Source organism: Populus alba, chromosome 9, assembly GCF_005239225.2.
Source record: "Populus alba chromosome 9, ASM523922v2, whole genome shotgun sequence".
Lineage (NCBI taxonomy): Eukaryota > Viridiplantae > Streptophyta > Magnoliopsida > Malpighiales > Salicaceae > Populus > Populus alba.
Window position 1 is genome coordinate 6,784,034 of NC_133292.1, and position 17,302 is coordinate 6,801,335.

The 17,302-nt window shown below is 34.3% G+C and overlaps 2 protein-coding genes across 4 annotated transcripts; one reads left to right on the forward strand and one right to left on the reverse strand.

Annotated features, from left to right (window-relative positions):
• Window positions 1-103: 103 nt before the first annotated feature.
• On the forward strand, window positions 104-3,454 carry LOC118027726 (uncharacterized). 2 transcript variants are annotated; one of them, XM_035031177.2, is made up of 7 exons: window positions 104-255; window positions 357-444; window positions 1,621-1,685; window positions 2,655-2,723; window positions 2,802-2,851; window positions 2,942-3,097; window positions 3,233-3,454. In XM_035031177.2, the coding sequence occupies exons 1-6, from the start codon at window positions 178-180 to the stop codon at window positions 3,051-3,053; spliced, it is 462 nt and encodes a 153-aa protein (XP_034887068.1). In that variant the 5' UTR covers window positions 104-177; the 3' UTR covers window positions 3,054-3,097; window positions 3,233-3,454. The 2 variants fall into 2 exon arrangements, with proteins under 2 accessions (XP_034887068.1, XP_073267389.1); XM_073411288.1 differs by having other exon boundaries at window positions 2,942-3,454.
• A 3,862-nt stretch (window positions 3,455-7,316) lies between these two features.
• On the reverse strand, window positions 7,317-13,595 carry LOC118027725 (protein LATERAL ROOT PRIMORDIUM 1). 2 transcript variants are annotated; one of them, XR_004683872.2, is made up of 3 exons: window positions 11,812-13,595; window positions 11,252-11,677; window positions 7,317-10,307 (listed from the first exon to the last, which is right to left on the reverse strand). XR_004683872.2 is itself a non-coding variant. In XM_035031176.2 (2 exons), the coding sequence occupies exons 1-2, from the start codon at window positions 12,530-12,532 to the stop codon at window positions 11,337-11,339; spliced, it is 1,062 nt and encodes a 353-aa protein (XP_034887067.1). In that variant the 5' UTR covers window positions 12,533-13,595; the 3' UTR covers window positions 10,970-11,336. The 2 variants fall into 2 exon arrangements, 1 of the variants encoding a protein (XP_034887067.1); XM_035031176.2 differs by lacking the exon at window positions 7,317-10,307 and having other exon boundaries at window positions 10,970-11,677.
• Between the last annotated feature and the right edge of the window lie 3,707 nt (window positions 13,596-17,302).

A 17,302-nucleotide genomic window follows, 5' to 3' on the forward strand; every position in this document is an offset into this window, starting at 1 on the left:
TCATGGGCTTTATTCAGTGCCCTATGGAAAATAGAACTCGTAGCCCAGATGCCAACCTGGCCTTTCTTTGAATTAAATCACCAATTTTTCCTGTGCTCAACCCTCAAAGAAGAGTGGAACCTAAAACCCTGTGCTCCCTCCCTCCCTCCCTCCCCCTCAAAACTCTAGAAACTGATAATGGGGACGGCGACAAACCAAGCAGAGCGGAAAACCCAAGTCGAAGCAACGCCGGAGATTGTTGATGCTTTACTTGAGGTATCTCTCACAATACCCAATTTTTCATTTTTTGCGAAACTCAGTTTTTTTTTTTTTTTCACATTGCTCTCGTTTTCTTTCTTTTATTTTTCTTCTTAAAGGCTGCTAGATATGATGATCTTGAGGATATCACAAGTTTAGCATCTTCTGGGGTTTCTCTTGACTCCAAAGATTCACTGGGCAGAACAGGTTATTATCAATTTTATCTGTCTTCTATTCTGACTTTCCATCCTGCTTCTGTTATTTGTTTTCTTGTTAATGAGCTCTTAGATAACAATTGATGATCTAGTAACTTGCTTGTTTAGAAGCTTAGTTACTCAATTTCTTTCATCCCATGTAGGTATGTGCTCTCATTCGCCTTCCGAAACTCTGATTTAGGCAATCCTTATTCACCTCTCAAAACGTTTTGTTTCTGGATGCCATTCGGCATCCAATTTATGGGTTACTAGTTGTAGAAATGTTGGAAAATAACTTGCAATGGGTGATCAATATTTGTAGCTTTTTCGGACATAGGTTATGTGTTACGACATTGTTTCCTCTTTTTTTTATTAGATTGTGAAAAGTGTATTTCAAACAATTCATTTTTTTTTTCATAAGATAACGAGAGAGATTATATTAAAGAAAATGCAAGAATAGTGTTGAGTTTAAACCATTGTGTTAAAGTTGCAAAGAAACGGAAATTTTGAAAGTGAAGCTAAAGGCATGTTAGAAATATTGTTCCATCTCTAAGCAGCCATGTCTTGATTTTGTGCCAAGGCCTAACCTTTGCCAATGAATCTGCAGTGAAGTTGCTCTCTAGAATAGATTGAATAAAACAACTTCCTTTGGGACAAGATTGCTTCATTCATGTTTTTGAACATTTTTCTAGGTGTTTTTTGATCCCATTCCCTCTTGTTATAGATTTCCAGAGATATAGTGTGTTGTTTTGATTTTTGATGTCTGTGATTAGATGTGAAGAATTTCACTTCTGATAATTGTTCATTCAAACATGCAGTGGGTTTTTTTTTATCTAAAATTATGATCCGGAGGGGCATAAAGTTTTTTGATGAATTGAGATTTTGAAAATTGTTTATTAGTGATTTTTTATTATCATCTTTTTTATTGTAGCTTGAATTTGCTTCTCTTTTTTATGAATCTTGCATGGTTTAATGGATGAACTTTGCTTTACTGATTTGGAACGGCAGCACTACAAGCAGGGCATAGAGTTTTTTGATGAATTGAAATTTTGAAAATTGTTTATTACTGATTGTTGATTATCCTATTATTTATTATAAGCTTGAATTTGCCAATTTTTTTTTTTTTTTTTTATGAATTTTGCTTGGTTTAATGGATGTTTGACTTTGCTTTACTGATTTGTAACTGCAGCCCTCCATATGGCTGCAGCTAATGGGCATCTTGACATCGTGGAGTATCTTATCAATCAAGGAGTGGTAAGAGTCCATGCTTGTTTTCCTTTTCAAGTTTTGGGGGACTTGGGGTTTTGGGTGGAGGAGTGTTGGTGGCTGCTATGGAAAGGTGACACAGCCGGAATTTAAGGAGAATAGAAGTCAAAGAACAAGGAAGATAGAATTTTAGGGGTCTCAACAACAAGAGCCTTAACCATAGTTTTATTACTGTATAAATTCTCTCCACAATTCTTTGCCTTTTCAAAAAGGATTACAACCCTTTAAATATGTTTGAAGGCAACACTTACAAGAAAGGAAAATCAGAATCTTTAAACAAATAGAAGAAATAATGTTTTTTAAAAATTTAACACAAAAATAATAAAACCAACAAAAACTTCATCTTCTGAGCTTCATTTGAAAGCCTTCCTGACATCTTTTGATTACAATCAGTCTACTTGTTATAAACTGGACTTGTAGAATCTTCTGAAAAAATTTGAGTCCAACTCAACAGTCGAATAAGAAGTTATGCTTGTTTTTGTATGTCATGTTGTTTGGGGTGATTGGGTCTCTTCTTGGGCTTGAACCTGTCTATTTGATCCAAAGATGTATATGTTAGGCTTTTCACACGGTCTAAATACATTAGATCCTTATCTGATTGATTAAAACCTCCAACATCAAAAGGGCAAGGCAAAATTGCAGTTCCTGGAAGCATTTATAGCTGAATCTTTTTATGTTTATTCCAAGTTACTTCTCTTTTTATGGCTTCAGCGTGTAAACTGGCTGCAAAGTTTTCTTAATCTTAAATTTACTTAGTCATATTGCTCTGTTCTAGCTTTGACCAGCAGATACCTTTAGTATTCATCTTTCTTTCTTGCTTATAGTATTTTGCTTCCATTTTCATGAGATTGTAAAGGATTAGAGGATGTTTGTATTGTTTTCTCTGTCCCTGGATTGAACCCTGTATTTAAATGCGTTGTTAAGACCTATTAAATGTTTGAAGTATCCATTGAGCAGGACCTCAATGCTTCTAATGAGGAGAAGAATACGCCTCTTCATTGGGCCTGTCTCAATGGTCATATAGAGGTAATTATCATGGTCACTTCCCATGTCGGTTTTGGTATGCATCATATTAGGTTCCTTAACAAATACTGGGATCTGTAGGTTGTTAAGAAATTGATTCTGGCAGGAGCGAGTTTAGGCATTCTTAATAGGTGTGTAATTCAAACCTGCAGCCTGGAGTTTGTTCTATGTTTCTCTCATGTATGCAGACATTCTCTAATCCATAACTGGATGGTTTTCAGCCATGAACGGACTCCAATGGATGAAGCTGTTACTCGGGGAAAATTGGATGTTATTGATGCAATTAATTCAGCTGTGGCACAACAGGAACTTGCAGGTGTTACAGTTTCCTAGTCTAGGATTTCTGTGATAAATGTAATCCGATTAATATTTTGCAGGTACATGTTTCTCATGGATTGCAAGCTTTAAATTTGGTTCATATGTCGTAGCTGGTGCACAGATAACCTCTGATTCCTGCAAAATCAAGTGACAATTTATTTGATTTGATCCTGATTTTGTGTGGTTTTCTTTAGAATGACAAAGATGTAAAAGGTGGCTGGAAGCATCTTAGATTCTGCCAGGCACTTACGGATGACGCTACTGGAGGAATGAATGAATATGATTCACTTCTTGACCTCTTGAGATTCATCAAGACTTCTTTACATAATTTATTGCTTGGTAATGTACAGAAAAGTCGCAATCTCGTTGAAAGAGATATGGAGAATCTATAATACGGTCCAAAAATTAATCAGAAATTTTGTAGTAGAGTATAGATTCCATTTCCTCGCACTTATGGTAGCAGTTGATTGGTTAACACTCGTGAATGATTTTCGATGAACCATAGTTTCATTTCAGTTTTGAGTATGATTAGCCAAACCATCAAGTGTTGAAAGTTTTCAATTTGTTTGGTCACTAAGAAATCGAATTTGAGCGTTTCAACCTATGGGACGCCATGTACTAGAGCCGTGATTGGCAAAATGCACTAAATATACTTGAATATTGTTGGTAAAAAAAAAAAAACACGAATGATTGTTTCTCCAGTTCGAACATTGACATGTAGCTTTTACGTGGTTGGAAGAGGATCTTGGGGAAAAACTGTAAGAGCAGCATCATTTTTTTTTAAAAAAAAAAAAAAAAAAGAACCCAAGGATCTGGAGGTCTGCTTTTATGGTGTGGTTCATACGGGGGGCAGCATGAAGCCTAAATAATTTTATTTTTGTTCGTAGGACCGCTATTTAGCTTGTTAATACGGGGCCTCGTGATTTTACAAGATTAACAAAGATAGAAAATAGCAGGTCCCAAAACATGCATGCTATAGTTTTTCACAGGGAAGGTGTGCTCCCAGGCCTGTGCCATGGATGAATTAATTACACCTTATTGAAATCTCTCAACAAAAAGTGAAGCATAGATTAATTTACAGGCATCAATTATTCTTAGGGTATGATTGATTATAGTAGGGATTCTTTTCAGGACTTAAAATTTAGGGATAAGTTGTTGTAGTAGTAATGTTTAGAACAAGGCATTCCTGCTTTAACAGGATTTGGAAACCCAAATGGGATTCTCGAATTCGTCCCACCATTGATTTGTGGTGGGACCTGACGGAACCCACGATCACAATGCTTTAAGACATTCGATACAAAATAAATTCTCCTAATGTTTTAGAGTATAAGCATCGATTAATTTAACTGGTGAGTTAATCTGCACTGGTGCAAGAACTTCTTATAAACAGGAATCATGACTAAAGATGGCTATCTGCTAAACATTGCTGGCCCAAAGATCCTTTTCCAATTATCTTTTTTTTCAAGGGGAAAAAAAAAGTGTCTCCAAGCTTACATGTATTCATGTAGTTGAACACTCTTCGCCTTTAGAGTTGCTGAAAGTGTTCCTCATCATTTTTGTCCAGAATAAACAAATAGTTCATGCATTCCCTGATCACTATTGTATGGCACGAAAGCTCAGTTCCTGTTTCAAGAAAAAAACCATGGCAATTTCTGGCCCACATCCCTGATTTTTCATTTATTTTAGTACTAGCTAGGGATTAGGAAATAGGGACATAATAAGAGATTCCACGGCACATTTACATAAAATATAGTATATACATGTAAGTGCAATTGAGCACTAAAAGTCAGGTAATTATAATAATACTGCTGAGTGATTTATAGAACATTTTTATATACCAGTGCATATGAGCACCAAAAGTATCAATTATACCACCATCATAAAGGAACTTTTACGATATTCTATGCTAACCCTTAATATATTGATTAATGGAATTTTAATAAGATTACAAATGTTCTTCTTCTTGTGTTCACCAGTAGTTTTCTGCGATTCCAATCATTACTGCCACTTTCTTTCTCAAAAAAGTTCGGCTGGCTAATGCTTGTTCTCATTGTTTCGACTCGTTACATTAGTTTGCAAGACCAACACTACAAAATTGTGAGCAAATTCTGTGCAAAACCCAGAAGTGGAAGCTGCTCTCATACAAGGTAACAGTCACAGGGTTTGTTCCAATATATGCAGGCCATTCCTGGGCTGGAGCTTTGCTGGTTTTCTGCTCATATCATTCCATTTTTTCAACCATAAAATGAAAGTAAATAGCTACCCGCGATCTTAAAAACCAGGTCCCAAATAATAGCAAATGACAATATGGTAATTGACAACGTGAACACCGTCCCTTGGCAGTGAGGGTATCCTACAAGTAGGTATACAAGAGGGCCTCTATACACGCTAGGAAACATTAACTTGACTTCCATTTATTCTATAAAAATGAATCGGCTTTTAATTAGGGGTTCTACTTGAAGGGCAGCTGCCCTGGGAAATAGCATGGAGAGAATCTAACGGGATGGTGTTTGAAAGAGACAGCATACCTGCAATCTCTCATATTTTGGTATTTGAATGGCGCACTGGATTCCTAAGCACAGTTCACAGAGAATATAATCAGAAAGCTTCCTTTTTTGATTGAAGTGATGACCAGTATGCTTGAAATATGGATATATCAATGAAGTTGTTGGTGGAAATGCTGTCATGTGGTGCTGCCAGAAATGAGAGAACTTTCAGTAAGCTGGATAGATATATGATATATCCTAATTGACATGGTCTCATAAACCAATCAAGAACCATTTTTAGGGATTTTCACCTTGGAAATCTGGGACCATAAACAATTAAAACTATGAGTGAGCGAATGCCATTTCAGGAGACTGCCACTTTGGAAATGAGCGTCTTTGGATCACATTTATAGTGCCTGGAACTGAAACCTGCCACTGCCACAATTCCACTTGACAGCCCATCAAAGGCCATTGGAAATATACAAAAAATAAATTCCAGCAACCCTTTGCTCTAGGGGCATATAAGTAGAAAATTCCAAACAAAGATACAGGTTTTTTTTTCTCTGGAAAAAAGAAACGAAAATAGCTGAACAAAAAATGACATATCTACGTTTTTCTTGGATATACAGAAATCAAGTATGACAAGTGAAGAATCAATATTTTTATGGTTTGTGAGAAAATCTACTAACAAATAACTCACTAACAGGTTGTGATAGGTTGAATTTGACGAGCTTTCAAACACAATATATTTGGATTCAATAACGCGTTAAGTCCAGATAAACACAAGTCTAGTAAACTACCAGACTCAACATATATAAGTTCAACTATGTGCTAAGCCAATATAATTATGGGTCTAACGACCTAACAAATCCAACCTATTTAGAGTTGGTCATATGTTGAGTCCAAGTAATTATGGTTATGGCGATCTGCCACATCCAATATATTTAAATTCGGTTATGTGTTGAGCCTAAGTAATTGTGCATTTAACGTGTTGTAAGACCCAACATACTTGGGTTTAACCACGTACTTAACTTAACTAAATGTGGATCTAGCGAGCTGCAAGATTCACTATATTTTTATTATTAAAATTTAAAGTTATTTTATTTATTTATTTATTACAATCTCTTATTTAAAGTAACTGACTTTACAATTAGAGGGTTTATAAACCCTACAAAAAATAATTGTTTTACATGTGCTAGGATTTCTACAACCAATCATAAATTTCTTAAGTTTTGAAGAATAAAATATTAATCTAAACTTGTAATTAATTACTATTCAAATACTAAAGAACCTCATTTCTAAATATATTATATTTTAGAACATTATCAACGAGTTTTATTGTGTAGTAGTTGAATGACAACTTGAAAAATAATAATCATAGAAAAAAGAAAACCCTATACTTTACAACTTGTAACTCAATTCCCTTTATTTCTCTGCATTACTAGGAGAAGAAATTTCAAATAAGTTAATTCCTTTATTTGCCCGTATTTTTTTTATTTTTTAGTTTTTTTCAATCATTAATAACTTGATTATTTTTATATAATGATAGATAGAAAGAACATAGTTTTATTAAAACCAAGAAATATAAACTTGCTTGCCATCCACACCATAATAAATAGAGTTTTCCGGAAAAAAACCTGCTAATAGAGAAAAACCTTTTAGGAATAAAAGATATAGAGCTATAGAGAGAGCCAAAAAAACGATATTTCGTGTATAATTTTGAATGTTATTAATTCCGGTGCGGAGACCAAATTAATTAATTAATTAATTTATTTATTTATTGTTGTTTTTGGTCTCAAACATACAAAACAGGGACCGACCATTCAACAAAAAAGAAAGCCCCACTAGACTTGGAAATCCTTGTTTTTCATTCTTTACATATTAATGGTGGGGGATGCAATAATTTTATAGGTTTATCTGAGGGGTGAAATGTGTACCTCAATTGCACTAGAAAATATTAAAATTCAAGTTCTGCCAATAGAATTTTAAAGCAATCAGTATTCACCCCTTGATACAAGGGACATTGAAATTCTGGTGTCATCATCCACAGGAAATAGTGAACTAGCAGCAGTGATGCCACTGCATCTCTCAGAAAAATCATGATCCTTCACATGCTGGGGGAAAAAAATAATCTGTGCCCTACTGGGTGCCATGAAACATGCGTTGACATGTTCATCATTTACCGATCTCATTGAGAAATGAACTCTACAAAACTTGCAGGATATACTTCGAACCCTAGTATAAAACCTTCTGTTAACCTATACAGAGGTCAAACATTTCCTTGCTTCAACCAGTTAATGTTAGATTAATACCTCAATTAGATATCAATAAACACCTGTATCTCTCATAAGCAATGCTGCGAGAGAATCACATTCCTCACAGATCAGCTCTCAACTGGGAACAAATTAACAGTGACAAGCAACTCTCATTGCAATAATCTATGCTAAAATGGACAAGCGTGATATTTATTTTATTTTAATTTAATTTATTGTGAAAAAAAATACTGTCCCATCCGTACTAAGGAAGGGAAGGATCAGAAGTTTGGACAATAATGTTTTACAAAACATTTGTGACAAGCACTAAAAGCTCGCAGCTGAAGAAGAAAATGATGCACCCCGTAAGACTCAATTAATAACTAAATTGCAACAATTTGGCATCTGGGAATCAAGAAAATCAGATAAGATGATGTTTAAAAAAGCGAGGGCTACAGAAAATGTTAATGAAGCCAGTATAAATGATTGGGAAAAAAAATAGAAAGAAAGGAGCTAGGATACAGACAATAAACGAACGACAGCACGACAAGAGCTCGTGCAAGTAAACATTGCTCAAGTAATGGCGGCATGAGGGCACAACCATGATGAAATCCCGATACACATGTAGATTTAACAGTTTGAATAGAGAAGTTATGGATCACATATTTCCTCAAATAAAATAAAATAAAAGTGACAAGATTTTTCAAATGATCAAATCACATTAAATCATATCAGATCACACATATTTCAAATTGTCAGTGATCAGTACATTCCAAAACGAAATGCGTGCTCAAAACATCCCATGTGCTGTGAAAAGAAATAAGTGCATGAGCTTAACAATAATTAAACACACCACATAAGCATTCCAAGCAAATTTTCAGGTAAAACACCAACACTGATAGGGGATTGTAGCCTGTTTCTCTGGTTCAATGAAGTTCAAAAATCTGCCACCAACCGAAGAAAAAATCTACTAACCTAACCCCACCACAGTACACATCTGGTTACCGCATCAAAACCATAAACAGCACTTCTACACTCTCACCCTGCAGTTTTCCCATGGTTTTGCTACCTGATTATACAGTTACATGTGCAAAAAAACCAGAAACGTTTAACATCAAGCAAGAGGACAGAAGTGAGAATGGCTTTTATCCACCACCCTTGATCTGGATGCAGACATATGAAGATTGCAAAGAATAATTGCCACAAGACACGCCCTATGCACACAACATGCGCAGTCTAAAACCCTAATCTCTCATTCACCTATGTTTCATTGATGCAAAGCATCTGCACAACAGCTCAAATCACGAACAGTGATCATAATTTTATCAGTCCAGCGAATCAAGTACTTAACTTTTGTTGTTTCAGTTGATTTTCTTCCTACTAAATACGGATAAGGTACAGGGACAGATTGAAGGACATGATCGAAACACGGGTAACAAGTAAAAGAGGACCTTCCGTAATGCTAGCCAGACATAAAATACAGTGATTCTTCCGGTAAAATTAGTGATACGAACACTTGACTCGAGTGAAATTGACCAGTCTGCTTTTCGCAAAACAATTGCCATTCTATTCAGCAAGATATGTCAATTAAAAAACGTAGTACTCACAAGTATAGAACCCAAACGTTATTCAATAGCATTTCAGAGTGAAAATATTCATAGGAACTGACAGCATAGATAAATAAAATGTATTTCAGAAAAAAGCTTCACAGCCAATCGATGGAAGAACAGAATTGATCATACCTCGACACTTCACGTTATGCTAGCAAAAAAATGCACACAGGTGGCCATATCCATGTTTGATTATTGAAAAACTATCAGAACGTGCATTCACATACCTCGGAACAAGCACTAATCTTTCAAACAAAAAGCGAGCACAAGGACATGTTTCAGTGCCAGTCATGCACACAGGCATAGTATTTCCATCAGCAATGTATATGAAGTGTAACATGAAAAAATATTCATGGGACTGCCCTTGTTCCATACATGTTGCTGGTTTACAAAAGCGGCATGCAGTTTATAAAAAGCACAACATTAAATATGGAAAGAAATGATCAAAACGATCTACACGACAAAATACATCCATTTATAAACTATGCTACGAGATCCAATGGGGGACAACATGTCTGGGCGGAAAGGAAAAGGGCCAAGCAAAGAATTAAATAGATACCAAACGCTTTAATTAATCCATATCAGTCAAGATGTGCACGCAAGATTATAGCCAAAAGGATAAGTCATATATATCTGAAGCATCTCAAAAAATAAACTATCATTACAACCCAAACAGACATCCCGACAGTAATTATCCCGGTGGGCAGAAATGACACGACTAGCAGATTGACAGCACGAGAAAACCCACAGTTATATTAAATACTGTTCAAATATTCTTCTATGCTTGTATATTTCCTCATAACTGGGCCAGTGAACAACACGAGGAGACAGTAATTCAATCAAGAGCACCGATTACGTTTTGTTAGCAAGTTCAATTCACTAAACCACGGTTTAAGCACAAAAGAAGTGCATGAATGTTTCCTGAAACAAACGCAAACTTCAAAAGGTTAAAACTCAGAAAATATGAAAGTTGGAAAAAGTTTGAATATTCTAATCGAGTGGGATGCATTTCAAATACTAGGATAACAGAAGTATCAAATACACCATGTATTCATGTGTGCATGCGAATCAATGGTTGTCCTTATTACGAAAATGTTACATGAAGAGATGTGGGCGGAAAAGGACATCCATGTAATGCTCTTTCTTGTTTGGCAATAAATGATGGTGACATAGCAACTACTTCTCATGCTAAAGTCTAAAGCAGCACAATAATGATGAATACCACATTTACTTGTAGTTGATGGAACCAAACCAACCCAATAGGAAGGAACTGGTGCAACAAAATGTTAGCACCGTAAAAGTACAAGATTGTGCGAAAACAAGCATGGAAGATAAAAAAAAGGGGGCTTGGTCATATATACATGGGGCAGTTTTAGAACAAATTAAGTTCCTTTCTATTGCAAAGCATGACTGGCACAGTGAATCCAGTTAAGACAAATTGCTACAAAAAAAAATTGAAGTTCATACCAGAAGGCTTCTTGATGATGCATTTATACTTTAAACTGTAGATCTCACCTTTGCCAAACAAAAACTTGTAACAAACCAAAAGAGAGGGACAGAAAGATAAAAAAGAAGGCTACAACTTCAAGAAAGCAAACAGATTTTTATTTTATTTTTTCATCACAAAGTTTAAGAACTAATATATCTGGTAGAACAGGATTTTTAGACTTTACTATCTTTTCTAAAATTTGATACAGGAATTGCTCCAATAGTGAGAAAATGCAGCTTCTTTGGCATATGATGACCCTCGAAATGCTATTACACAAGGCAAATAGAATTAACAAGCAAGAGTACTAAAACCAAGACGCTGGAATTTTCAAAGAGAGAACATATGTTAATAAGATACAAATTAAGGAGCAACTTACCAAAACCCTATCGATAATAATTAATTAGTGGACATATGAAAAGTTAGACAAGAATGTCACTCCTTGATAAACCTTGAAAGTGACCTCAATTTATTGGATTGCCATAGCCCGAACCTCCGAGTAACCCTCCAGTGGAAGCACCATAAACATCTGAAGGATCGAGAATCGGGGAAGAAGAGGCCCCATTTCTCCCTAAGCCATTACCACCACTACTGCTACCACCACCCAAATGCAGTTCAGATATATTAGGGAACCCATCTCTTGTTTCAACTCCTTGGTCATATAGAAACCCTTTGAAAACATGACCACCAATCTTCACCACAGCCTGATACGCAAACTCATCTTCACCATCTTCCACTGCCGTCACTCTAACACACCTGAAGGTGGCTGGTGCGGTAACTTGCCCCGGTAGTCTCTCTTTAAAACCTGCATCAGAAAACATAATTCAACAAAAACCCTACTCAAAGTTTCACTTCTATATTAACAACCCTAAAATTTTCCCATGCTCATATAAAGCAAGGCAAGTAAAATAGAGAATGATAAACAGATAAACTCAAAACCTTGGTGACTAGAGCTCGTGTCGTAGCTCCTTGGAGTGGTATTAGAAGTGGAAGTATGAGAAGTTGTGGTTTGTGAGCTTATAAGTCTAGGTTTCTTGACACCAGAAGTAGACCCAGTAGAACCAGCACCGCCACCGCCACCTGCCATAAGCTGACGTTCTCTCCTCCTCGCAGCCGGTACCCACGTGCTCTTCACATGAGTAACACAATCAAAACCACGGCTTTTGCAACACGTCCTACACCTTCTATGGCTACAATCTTTCTTCGCTTGGTTTCCACAATCTTGACACGTAGTTGTAGCGGATGATGATGAATTCCCTCCCAGACTTCCACTTCCATTCCCAGCACTATTTCCACTTTGTAGTAGAAAATTCGCTGTTGAAGAATTGTTGTGATGATCAAGAATCGAAGGAGTGGTATTAGAAGCTTTCTTGATATATTGAGAGCCTTGGTTTTGCCAAAACTGATGAATTCCGCTAATCTTGTTTCGACCATTATTCATCAAATCTTGATCATCCATGTTTTGTGGCGCAAGACAAGGCGCCGTAGTAAGGAGTGGAATGACACCAACACCTACACCAACACCAAGAGCTGTAGCATTGGAAGCATTGATTGGATCTGCTGTTGAAAGATTGATTTGCTCATGATGCTGGTGGTGGTGGTGGTTGAAGGAGGCAGCGGGAGCCACCACGAAGACATCGCGAAGGCCCACCATGCCCATGTCTGGAGAGATGCCGTAGTTGATGGGCCGAGCTGAGTTAGGCCATGTTGGACCGGATGTTTGGCCGCCGCCGGTGGGACCGGCATTGAAGCCGAGTGAGAGGTCGTCTGGACCAGCGGTACGGATACCAGAGGAGTTAGAGGTGGCCCAGTCAGCAAAGGCACCAGTGTCTGATAGTAGCTGCCTACTCCTTGTAGTAGCCACAACTGATAATTTTGTAAAATTTTATCAGATTGTAAAATATAAGAAAGACAGAATCTTTATATTTATAAGTAAATATACAATATGAGTGTTTTTATGATAATTGTAGAAGAGAGAGAAGGGAGGATAGATTTTTAGAAGAAGAAACTAAATCTAAGGATGTGTGTATGTAGGTGTTATGTGAGTGAAGTGGGGTCGAGAACTCTGAAATTGTATCAGAGAAAGAGAGATTTGTAGAGAGAGAACAAGAGTGGAAAGAAAGAGATCTTGTTTGTTGGGGTGGGCTTTGTTTCTTTTTTTCTTTTCTTTCACTAGGCAGGACTGGGTGCTGCTGGCCTCCTCCTGCTGCTGCTGCTGCTGCTGCTGCTAGGCTCTGGGGTTTCTGTTGGTAATATAGAATAGAAATACTACGCTAAACACAACTGTCACTTTGGCTTTTGTGAGATTGTGAGAGCGAAAAAAAAAATAAGAAGTTGGGACTGAGAGGGAGAGATGACTGAGATTTCTCTGGAAGATGGGGCAGTGAGAGAGAGAGAGAAGTAGAAGAGACTGGTGAGAAGGAACAAAGACTCCCTCTTTGTTGTGTTGTATTTAGTAGTATTTGTTGTCTTGCCGACCTTCCTATGTATCTATCTCTCTCTTCACGATCATCTTCTCCTTCGCTTCTTCTTCTTCACTCAGCTTTATCTTTCTTTCAAAATGGTTTCCTAGAAAGCGAAAAATGTGGTGGGTTCCTCTCCACCTCTCTTTCTGCTCTCTCGATACTATAGAGTTATTGTGATTATTATTGGAGAGGAGAGTGAGTGTGCGAGGGCGAGGGGGGGAGAGAGAGAGAGAGAAGGTATAAAGACTTTTGTTCTCTAGTTTCTGTAATTTTATGAGGCTCTAAAGTCACATGACACCTTTCATTCACTTTGGGCAACTTCTTCTCTACCCATGTAGTGGTAGAAGTATTACGAGGCCATCCATTCTCCACTCTCTCCCACTGCGCGTGGATATGCTTCCACCATCGAATGTCGTGAGTGAGATTGAAGGAGGTGGAGAGCAGCATTCTAGTCCAGCGTTGACGATGGCACCAGGCACATTTTAATTCATATGATCGATCCAATTGGCTGATTTGTTGTGAATTTTGCACTTGCGATTGAGCCATTTATTTCTGGATAATTACAGTGATTTCTCCCGAAAAAATTCTAAGTAGTTTGTTTACAGTGTTTATTTATAATATTAATCTTTTGTTAATGATAACCTGTTTTTTTTTAATTAGGTGGTTGTTGGTTAATATTTGGTGTTTAGTAAATTAATATGGCCAATAACCGGTAATTATAGAAGATTTTTTTTAAAAAAATTTAGAAACCCTTTTATTTTTAGGTAAGTATTTTTTATAAAAAAATACAATAATATTTTTTTAAAAAATTAAAAATAAATATACCATATAGAATAAAGATTGTTAACAATAATATTTTTTAAAAAAATTAAAAAATAAATATACCATATAGAATAAAGATTGTTATCTCATTTTCTAAGGATTCTAATTGGTATTTATAACTTATTATCTTCTTGTCAAAGAGTGAATATCTTTGAACTTGATAAGAAAAAAAATATTTATATAAACTAGCCTTAGTGCTCGATTGAACTATAAAGGTTAAGTATGATAAATTATCAAACTCATGTATGATTATACGAATAAGCTAGAAATTATTACTTTATTACACTATTTTGATTTCTCTCAATAAAAAATTAGAATAAAAATAAAATATTTTTATCCATCATGCAACAAAATTTTTTTTTGTTGCTGTGGATGATCTCAATACTTGTGAATAAAAACAATTTGATTGACCGGCTGGGATTGTTCTAGGGTCCATCTGGTGCAGCAGAGGCGACGATGTTGACTCTTGTTATTATTGTGATTGTAGTTGTCGATTAGAGGTATCAGCAAAAACATTAAAAGATTTCGAGGTGAAAACACTGTTCATAATATACATATAATATAAACAGTGAAGATTTTTAAATCTTCTTTTTTAACGTTCTTTTTTTGTTGGGACTTTTTCTCCTCATTTGTATTATTCCTTTTTTATTGAATTTATTGCCTTTTATTTTGTAATTATATTTTACTTTTATAAAATTGATATTCGGTAAACTATGAAGTAATATTTAGAATTATAAACATGCTTTCTAGTGCAAGATGTAAGAAAACATTAATGAAAATGCAATATAGAAAGAAAATAAACACAATCCACTTGTGTTATAATAATTAACCACAATTTTATTTTATTTTAATTTTTTTGTCATTTTTTTTTATCCATGCTTTAATAATTTAATATTGAATTTAATATTTTATTTTGATTGGCTTCATATGAAGCTCTCACCATGTCAAAAATAAATTTCAACATTGAGTCAATAATCAAATTTAGCATGATAAAATTTAATTTTATTGATTCAAGTAATTAAAACTTTAAGGATATAATATCAAATTGAAATAAATATTCAAACTATTTTTTTCTAGGAAATAATATATTTATCTCAATTTTTTATTTTATTTTGAAAAAAAATCAATAAATTTGTTATCATTTATTAATATATATATATATATATATATTATATACATCTATAAACATTTTAGTTTGCTGTTAAAAAAATTTTTATTGATGTTAAAAAAAAAAACATTAAAAAGCACAAAAAGTTTTTGAAGACTCAATTTGGTATTATATATTATTAAAAGTGATTCTGAAGAAAATAATCTTCAGAAAGCCCTTTCTAAAATTCAAAAGCTTCAATTTATAAATTTTCCATTTAATTAAAACAGCTTTCAAATCCTCATTCAAGGTGACCAGAGAAAATGCTCGAAGCAGGGAAAAACCCTCTGATGGTTTTGTTTGCTCAGGTTAGGTGGCTCCGCTTGTGTTTGCTCCCTTTCTTCTTCTTCTTTTTTTATTAAAAAATTATTTTTAGCATTGTTAAGCGTCCATGATTTATTGTTCAAGTTGATTTGAAACACTCGAACAACAAGTTCAAGGTCCAACCAAACACAAACTGACCCGGGCGAGCAAAGTTATGGGAACTGATCCGACCGAACCGGTTCTAATAGAACAAGATCTCTATTTCAACAAGGTATTTGAATCTGGGAGAGCCGACAAGAATCAATGAAATACCGAGCACTGGAAAAATGACTAACAGCTGACAAAGATGGCTCCTCCTCCGTTTGTGATTGCTGGTAGTTAATATAGATCCATTTGTTACGCATTATTTTACTATATAAATTTTTAAATTAAAATGATTTTTTTTATATGAAATGGAAATTTTAATTATTATATAGTGAGTTCGAGTTACACCACTTTTAAAGTGTGTTAATTGTATGATTTTATTATCAAAACATATATGATAATTGAAGTTTTTTTATTAAGATGGTGAAAATTATGTTATTATTGATAATTAAATTAATAGAGCCAGGATCAAGCCATTTTCCAAGGTTTTTAGGTTTGTACCCTGCCCTCCTAAATGACAGGAAGATCAACGACATCTTGGCGATGGCTAGGTTGAACCTCTCTCGGTTTCAGGTTAGTTGATTTGATTTATTTGACTTTTCTTGTGTCAGGGACAAAGTGTTGGGATTGTTCCTGACCCCGTTAATGTAAAAAAAAAAAATACTTGTCTAACAATAATTTATTTAATATATAATTTATATTAATTTTTAATAAAAAAATTTCTAACCAGTGTTATATATTTCGAATAAAAGTTTTTTTAATTTTAAAATTTACGATAAGCCCATGTTACATTTCTCGAATCTACATTACTTTTATATTTAATTTTATTAGTTAAAATATAATAATAAAATTTGAATTTTAACTAGTTACCAATAAAATTTTAATATTATATGAAATAATTTTTTACTAAAAATAATCTCGAGTTAAAAATTTAAACTATCAATTAAATTTTATATTTATCTAATAATAATTTATTTAATATATAATTTATATTATTTTTTAATATATTATTTCAGTCCTAGAATATATTTTTTAAATAAAAAAATTTTAGGTTTAAAACTTACACGGATAAACCCATGCTACACTCTCTCAAATTCACACAATTTTATACTTAATTTTACTAGTTAGAATGAGATGGTAGCATTTAAACTCATAGTTTTAATTAATAAAATTTTAATATCATATCAAGGAATTTTTTTAATAAGAACAATATTAGCTTAAAAAATTAAACTATCAATTTAATTTTGAATATATAATTTATAACTATATCATATCAAATAACCTTTTTGATTTTATTAATTAAAATAAAGATCATGAGCATCCAATGAATAAAATTTTAATATAATATTAAATAATCTTTTTAATCTGAAAATTTAAACTATTAAATACAACATATAAGTTAATTTTCTCTTTTAAATGCTACGAGGCTAAATCTTTAACACTAACACCATGTTATGCAACTTGAGTTATAGCTGCCACAATAATGTGAGTTAGTTAGGTCAAAACTTGATGATTTAAAGGTAGCCGGGTGAAAAACTATTTGATCTTCTCAGAATATGGACGGGTTAAAAAATAAATTCTTTTAAAA

What these genes read in the sequence shown, in the direction of transcription:
- LOC118027725 (XM_035031176.2), bottom strand. Translation starts at nt 12,532, where the DNA reads ATGGGCATGGTGGGCCTTCGCGATGTCTTCGTGGTGGCTCCCGCTGCC. An exon ending in CACGAGCTCTAGTCACCAAG is followed by an intron (nt 11,678 to 11,811) that starts GTTTTGAGTTTA and finishes TTTCTGATGCAG; the next exon opens with GTTTTAAAGAGAGACTACCG.
- LOC118027726 (XM_073411288.1), top strand. Translation starts at nt 178, where the DNA reads ATGGGGACGGCGACAAACCAAGCAGAGCGGAAAACCCAAGTCGAAGCA. An exon ending in AGATTCACTGGGCAGAACAG is followed by an intron (nt 445 to 1,620) that starts GTTATTATCAAT and finishes TTGTAACTGCAG; the next exon opens with CCCTCCATATGGCTGCAGCT. An exon ending in ATCTTATCAATCAAGGAGTG is followed by an intron (nt 1,686 to 2,654) that starts GTAAGAGTCCAT and finishes TCCATTGAGCAG; the next exon opens with GACCTCAATGCTTCTAATGA.